Raw genomic sequence first — 8209 nt, forward strand, 5'->3', positions numbered from 1 at the left:
ATCCTGGTTTTGGACTTCTCAGTGCATAACCCCTACCCAAAGGATTTATTTACACACACACACACACATTTTCTATGGGGTGCACACACTACTGTACAGAGGTCTATGTGAGCTAAACAGACAGACCAGGAGAAAGGGACCATTGTCAACACCCTGACAGCAGGGATGTTGGAGCTGCGGAGTCCATCCACAGCGACCAAGGCAAAAACTTTGAGTCCCATGTGTTCATCACCATGTGTGAGAGGCTGGGTATGCACAACACCCGCACTGCTCACCTCCATCCTGAAAGTGATGGCCTTGTGGAGCGCTTCAACAAAACGCTTGGACAGCAGCTGGCCATCGTCTCTGCCAAACATCAGCATGACTGGGACAAGCATGTGCCCATGGTCCTCATGGCATGCCACTTCACTGTCCAAGACTCCACCTGCACGCCTGCCCTCTTCATGCTGGGGAGAGATCCGCACCCCTCCAGAGATGGCGTTTGGTCGGCCACTGTATAGCCCTCCTGTTCCCCCGGGGCCGGAGACTCCAGGACTGCCTGGAGACAGCCCACACATTTGCCAGAGAGCAGCTGATGAATGTAGGTGTGAGGCAGAAGAGGAACTATGACGTGCATACCCGGGGAAGGGACTTTGTGTCTGGGGAGCTGGTCTGGGTCTACAGCCCCCTGAGAAAGAAAGGCAGATGGCCCAAGTTGGACAGCCACTGAGTGGGGCCCTGCAGCATTCTGGAGAGGGTAGGGGAGGTTGTGTAGCGGGTGCAGCTGTCTCCCAGGGGGAGAAAGGTGACACTGTCCTGGGACAGGTTAGCACCATACAAAGGGGCCTCTTCTTCCCAAACCCCAGGGACCCCCACAATTCCCCTCTCTGGCAATGACATTCCCCAGGCACCCACACCCAGGCGCTGCATACAAGGCTCCAGACAGCCCACTCACCCAGTCTCCTTCCCTGTGTCACTGCGTGGTTCCCCGGAGTCACGGACTGTATTCCCCATTCCCTCATCCTTGTCCCCCATTTCCCTGCCTTCATTCCCTGGGCCTCAGATGGGCAGCACCCTGCCATGGACTGAGCCCCCTGTTTCACATCTGGACTAGAGGTCGACGGATTAATCGGAATGGCCAATTAATTAGGGCCGATTTCAAGTTTTCATAACAATCGGTAATCAGCATTTTTGAACACCGATCACGGCCGATTACATTATGCGAGTGCAGCTGTTATGCCAGTGCAGCAAGGAGCCAAGGTAAGGTGCTAGCTAGTATAAAACACATCTTATAAAAACAATGAATCTTAACATAATCACTAGTTAACTACACATGGTTGATGATATTACTAGTTTATCTAGCTTGTCCTGCGTTGCATACAATCGAGGCGGTGCTTGTTAATTTATCATTGAATCATAGCCTACTTCACCAAACGGTTATTTAACAAGCGCATTTGCGGAAAAAAAGCACTGTCGTTGCACCAATGTGTATTTATCCATAATCTTAAAATTGAATCACAAGTATATATATTCTTAAACCTGCATATTTAGTTTATAATACCTGCTAACATGAATTCCTTTAACTAGGAGAAATTATGTCGCTTTCTGTGCAACAGAGTCAGGCTATATGCAGCAGTTTGGGCCGCCTGGTTCATTGCGAACTGTGTGAAGACCAACTTCGCCAAAAGCGGGATGACTTATCAAAAGCGCATTTGCGAAAAAAGCACAATCGTTGTACGAATGTACCTAGCCATAAACACCAATGCCTTTCTTTAAATGAATACACAGAGGTATATTTGTTTTAAACCTGCATATTTAGCTGAAAGAAATCCAGGTTAGCAGGCAATATTAAACTAGGGAAATTGTCACTTCTCTTACTGTTCATTACACACAGAGTCAGGGTATATGCAACAGTTTTGCCAGAATTTTACGTAATTATGACATAACATTGAAGGTTGTGAATTCTCTCAGTTGTGCAATGTAACAGGAATATTTAGACATATGGATGCCACCCGTTAGATAAAATACAGAACGGTTCCGTATTTCACTGAAAGAATAAACGTTTTGTTTTCAAAATGATAGTTTCCGGATTTGACCATATTAATTACACAAGGCTCGTATTTCTGTGTGTTCTTATGTTATAATTCATTTTATGATTTGATATTTGATAAAGCAGTCTGACTGAGCGGTGGTAGGCAGCAACAGGCTCGTAAGCATTCATTCAAACAGCACTTTTGTGCGTTTGCCAGCAGCTCTTCCCTGTGCTTCAAGCATTGAGCTGTTTATGACTTCAAGCCTATCAACTCCCGAGATTAGGCTGGTGTAACCGATGTGAAATGGCTAGCTAGTTAGCGGGGTGCGTGCTAATAGCGTTTCAATCGGTGACGTAACTCACTCTGAGACCTTGAAGTAGTTGTTCCCCTTGCAGAGGGCTTTTGTGGAGCGATGGGTAACAATACTTCGAGGGTGGCTGTTGTCAATGTGTTCCTGGTTCGAGCCCAGGTAGGGACGAGGAGAGGTACGGAAGCTATACTGTTACACTGGCAATACTAAAGTGCCTATAATAACATCCAATAGTCAAAGGTATATGAAATACAAATGGTAGAGAGAAATAATCCTATAATTTCTATAATAACTACAACCTAAAACTTCTTACCTGGTAATATTAAAGACTCATGTTAAAAGAAACCAGCTTTCATATGTTCTCATGTTCTGAGCAAGGAACTTAAACGATATCTTATTTACATGGCCAATGTTGCACTTTTACCTTCTTCTCCAACACTTTGTTTTTGCATTATTTAAACCAAATTTAACATGTTTCATTATTTATTTGAGGCTAAATTGATTTTATTGATGTATTATATTAAGTTCAAATAAAAGTGTTCAAATAAATAAATAAAACAAATTCTTCACTAACCGAATAAACATTCTCTAAAGAATCAAGGAGATCCTTAGTCACTAAAATTGTTATCTAAGGAGTAAAGATTCTCATAAAACTTAGTGGTAAAGTCTGATAACAACTCTGCATCCTCAGTGGTAACCCCATTAATCTGTGTGTCGAGTTCCCCTCTTTTCCCCCCCCAAAATGTATCTGTTCTTTTCGCCTTTTCAAGTCATTGTTTTCTGGATCTTATGAAAGTTCCTCTAGCCTTTTCCTCATACAATGTATCTAGTTGATTCTGTAAATCCTTCAATTTTTTTAACACATACGTTTTTTAACACATCGACGAGGGGAAGGATTTTAGCCAGATGTTAGTAAACTAGGCACTAATGTCGCAAATGACTCTACGATGTCAGAAGGGACAGTTTCGTCACGTTTGTCAATCAACCCCACAAGTGGCAACTCGTGAGTGACGTAATTCGCTGTCTAGAAAAGGGTAACGTTAGCTAGCTTTGTTGTTTAGTTAGCTGCAGTACAGTAGATGAGCTGACGTTAACCGTTGTTCTTGACCTGTCTTGTCAAACAAGTAACTAACGTTAGCTAGCTTTTCTACAACTAGCTAACAAGTTCTCAACAGCTAAAACATTTAAAACTAGCTAGTTATTTATCTAGTGAGCTATGTAACGTTATCCAGCTAATATAACGATGTTAGTAAACGCTAGTTAGCTATACAACTGCCAACTAACCTTAACTGGTTTAGTACTAAACACATTGCGCTAGCTAGTCTACAGCCTTAACAGGCGCTAATTTATTCCTACAGTCAGGCTAACCACAACGATGTCTCGGAGGCGGCTTGACAACCGCAATGGACCTACTGTGTTACTTGGAGAAATTCAAACCCTTATCAATACGGAACCGATGGACAGTATGTACGAAATCACCGGCGAGTTGGGCAGGTGAGCCAATGCTAACGTTACGATTTCCCCCTTTTTAAAGCTATCTAATTCCTTCATTCTCTTCTCACATCTTGACCTTCTGACTCCAATGCATCACTGGTCTCTTGGATTATAGTGCGATACATCACAATATACTACTGACTAACTAACGCGTCAAATGTGATTAGAAATAACGTTATCCTTAAAATTAGCTATAACATGGCACCTCTCAAGTGTGGTTAGCTATAGTAGTTGACTAATAGTTAAGACTTTTTAACTACATTGATGCTTGAACTTTGTTTACCAACTGTAAATGCCTACCTACAATATAGCTAGCAAGGCTACCTCTAAGATTGTGTATCAGATAGTTTTGGTGTGCCTAGAGTTTTTATTGTTGGATAGGCTAAATGTTAGAAATTGCACCAAATAGGCAAGTCTACAAATAGATTTATGGAAAGGCATTTCTCACAAGATCATTTCGTTTTATGAAATTTCATAAAATGCATACTTGGTGGATTTTTTTTGTTCCGTTTTCATACGATTACCTCATTGTCTTTTTGTAAGCGATGTGGCTATAAGTGCTCTACATGAGCCAAACCTAACATTTTTTGCCTGTCATAAAGGACCCATTAGGGTATGTCACATCGCCGGTGTCCCCAACCTTGCTAGTGCAATTCAGGAGGAAGGAAGCAAGGGCATGTGAAAACCAGACTTGAATTCAGCCACAGAAGAAATGAGGAAATCAACTATGTCTGGCAACTTCCCGTTTGTGTTTTTTCTTTCTTGGTGGTGTTGGCAAAGTTTGAAGGGGAAATGTTGGCTACATTAAGAATTTGTGCCCAAACAAAGATCTGTTATCATGGTTGAATTACCAGCCGCAGGACCCCCCCTTGTCTTTGTTAGTCAGCCTCGCTCAGATATATTAAAAACGGCAAACGTTTCTCTCCACCCTGTGGCAAAAGGTGTAGAATTGCAGGAAATTAGCTGTAAAACAGCTCATTTTCCACTACCGCATGGCGAAATGAGTAGAATTGAATGAAATTTGTTATAAAATTGTTAAATGTTCTCTCCGCCCAATGGAAAATGTGTAAAATCCAGAAAACTTGCTTTAAAACTGCAACATTTCCTCTCCGCTGTCAACAGGAGGGCCACTAAAACTTTGGTCAAGAGCGTCTGCTAAATGACCTAAATGTACATTTTACATTTACATACAGTACCAGTCAAAAGTTTGGACACACTCACTCATTCCAGGGTTTTTCTTTATTTTTACTTTTTGTACATTTTAGAATAATAGTGAAGACATCAAAACTATTAAATAACACATATAATCATGTAATAACCAAAAAAGTGTTAAACAAATCAAAATATATTATATATGAAATTCTTCAAAGTAGCCACCCTTTTCCTTGATGATTGCCAAGAGTGTGCAAAGCTTTCTCTCAACCAGATTTGTGCGTTAGTCACCTGGAATGTGTTTCAATTAACAGGTGTGCCTTGGTAAAAGTTCATTTGTGGAAATTCTTTCCGTAATGCATTTGAGTCAATCAGTTGTGTTGTGACAAGATAGGGGTGGTATACAGCAGATAGCCCTATTTGGTAAAAGACCAAGTCCATATTATGGCAAGAATACTTAAAATAAGCTAAGAGAAATGACAGTCCATCATTACTTTAAGACATGACGGTCAATCAATACATAATATTTCAATAACTTTTAAAGTTCAAGTGCTGTTGCAAAAACCATCAAGCGCTATGATGAAACTGGCTCTTATGAGGACCGCCACAGGAAAAGAAGAACCAGATTTAACTCTGCTGCGGAGGATAAGTTCATTACAGTTACCAGCCTCAGAAATTGCAGCCCAAGTAAATATTTCAGTTCAACTAAAAGACACATCTCAACATCAACTTTTCAGAGGACACTGCGTGAATCAGGCCTTCATGGTCAAATTGTTGTAAAGAAACCACTAAAGGACACCAATAAGAAGAGACTTGGTTTGTCGAAGAAACACAAGCAATGGACATTAGACCGAGGAAAATCTGTTCTTTGGTCTGATGAGTCAAAATCTGAGATTATTGGTTCTAACTGCTGTATCTTTGTGAGACTCATAGTAAATAAATGGATGATCTCTGCATGTGTGATTCCCTCCATGAAGTATGGCGGTGGTGATGTGATGGTGTGGGGCTGCATTGCTGGTGAAGTTGTCGTTGATTCATTTAGAATTCAAGGTACACTTAACAAGCATAGCTACCACAGCATTTGGCAGTGATACGCCATTTGTTTTTCAGCAGGACAATGACCTAACACACCTCCAGGCTGTGCAAGGGCTATTTGACCAAGAAGGAGAGTGATGGAGGGCTGTATCAATGACCTGGCCTCCACAATAACCTAACCTCAACCAAATTGAGATGGTTTGGGATGAGTTGGATCGCAGAGTGAAGAAAAAGCACCCAATAAGAGCTCAGTATATGTGGGAAGTCCTTCAAAACGGTTGGATTAGCATTCCAGGTTAAGCTGGTTGGGAGAATGCCACCTGTGCAAAGCTGTCATCAAGGCAAAGGGTGGCTATTTTGAGGGATATATCTAAAATATATTTGGATTCCATAGTTTGGATGTATTCTTTTATTCAACAATGTAGAAAATAGTAAAAATAAAGAACCCTTGAATGAGTAGGTGTGTTTAAACTTTTGACTGGTACTGTATGAACTGATGTTCAAATGGTAACAATGTTGTCTCCTTCAGAGAAGACTAAAATGACCCAGATAATGTGTGATTTTAAAAAATGACTCAGCCCTCCCTCGCTCTGTCCTTGGTGCCAGAGGGAAATTTGCAGTGGTGAAGCGGTGCATGGAGAAGGCTACGGGAAAGATGTTCGCCGCCAAGTTCCTGCGGAAGCGGAGGCAGGGCCGAGATTGTCGGGCCGAGGTGGTGCACGAGATGGCCGTGCTGGAGGCGGCCCGCAACAACCCTCGTGTGGTCAACCTGCAAGCTGCCTACGAGACAGACCACGACATAATCCTGCTGCTGGAATAGTGAGTTATTATTTAAAACGTAAAAAAAAAAAAATTGCACTCGATGCTATCAGTTCAGTCGGTAACATGTGAAATGTTATTTGTTCCCACAACATCCACTTCACACCGCCATCAGCTTCCTCCACTACATCTGTCATGTCTTTAACTCATGTATGTTTCAATTATTTAAAATTTATAATAATGTATAATGTACAGGACAGATGATAGACTATATAAAATCTAAACACTTTATCATATACCTGAGACACTATAATGTGTGATTGCTATGGATGCAAATTTAGACACATTTAGCTTCTGACTAACCCCCCCCCCCCCCCCCCCTCATTAACCAGGTCAGCAAACTGTTATATTTTTTTTTACAAGACTAAAGGGACGTGACCAACAGAAAATACTATGCATGCATACCAGGAACTGACATTTTTCATTAAGAGCTGAATGGAAACATGCAACCTGGCAAGTTCTTGTTGCATGTTTCCATTCAGCTCTTAATGAAAAATGTCAGTTCCTGGTATGCATGCATAGTATTTTCTGTTGGTCACGTCCCTTTAGTCTTGTAAAAAAAAATATAACAGTTTGCTGACCTGGCAAGCCTATCATTTTCCAGTCAAAAGGCTATATCCTATAATTGAGCATGCAACCCCTGTAATGAAGCAGTTAATAAAATGCAGTTTTCAAATATTTGCCAAAATGTAATTTGTGGAAAAACACAGTTCTTAACAGCGCACCTAATGTGAGCAGTTCCATATATGACAGAGCTAAAAAATCTCTGTTAGAACCTAAAAGATGGGGAATCTAATACCAACAACTAGGATGGGTTGCTATGGCTAGGATGGTGCCTTAGGCTTCTGGACAGCAAAAGAAAGTTCATATAAAAACCAATAAAACAGTAGAGATTATTTTTTAAATTTAGCCTTTATTTAACTAGGCAAGTCTGTTAAGAACAAATTCTTATTTATGACAGCCCACTGTTCTCTGGTAGGCCAACTGCCTTGTTCAGGGGAAGAACGACAGATTTTTACCTTGTCAGCTCGGGGATTCAAACCATCAACCTTTCGGCTACTGGCCCAACGCTCTAACCACTAGGCTACCTGCCGCTAATGGCATGAATTTCCTCCAGGTTTCTATGGTAGGATTTTGGCTAGGCTACTTTGAAGCAATGTAAGACATGGCTCATTATTTGAAGTAAAGTAAAACGTTCAGATTTCAAACCATTATACTGCCTCAAGCTCACGTTGCCAAGTGGTGGGTGACGCACTGATAGCCTGCCTACTGTTGACTATAGCCTATGGCCTCGAATGGGAATGTGAGGTGCTCTTGAATTACGAGTTGAGCTTGAGAAATAATTGTGGTCATCAAGAGTTTAATAGCGATTGCATTTAGAATGGTT

General features: G+C 41.3%; 1 protein-coding gene across 2 annotated transcripts in view; it reads left to right on the forward strand.

Annotated features, from left to right (window-relative positions):
• The first annotated feature begins 3180 nt into the window (after positions 1 to 3180).
• Positions 3181 to 8209, forward strand: part of LOC124043762 (serine/threonine-protein kinase 17B-like) — a 19595-nt gene continuing 14566 nt past the window's right edge. Inside the window, exons 1-3 of one of the 2 annotated variants that reach the window (XM_046362694.1) lie at positions 3181 to 3325; positions 3681 to 3816; positions 6610 to 6822. In XM_046362694.1, the coding sequence (XP_046218650.1) occupies positions 3250 to 3325; positions 3681 to 3816; positions 6610 to 6822 (425 nt within the window). In that variant the 5' untranslated portion in view covers positions 3181 to 3249. Of the gene's footprint in view, positions 3326 to 3680; positions 3817 to 4418; positions 4561 to 6609; positions 6823 to 8209 lie in introns of those variants that run through there. The other variant, XM_046362695.1, reaches the window with a different exon arrangement.

The sequence above is a fragment of the Oncorhynchus gorbuscha genome, linkage group LG09 (assembly GCF_021184085.1).
Source record: "Oncorhynchus gorbuscha isolate QuinsamMale2020 ecotype Even-year linkage group LG09, OgorEven_v1.0, whole genome shotgun sequence".
Lineage (NCBI taxonomy): Eukaryota > Metazoa > Chordata > Actinopteri > Salmoniformes > Salmonidae > Oncorhynchus > Oncorhynchus gorbuscha.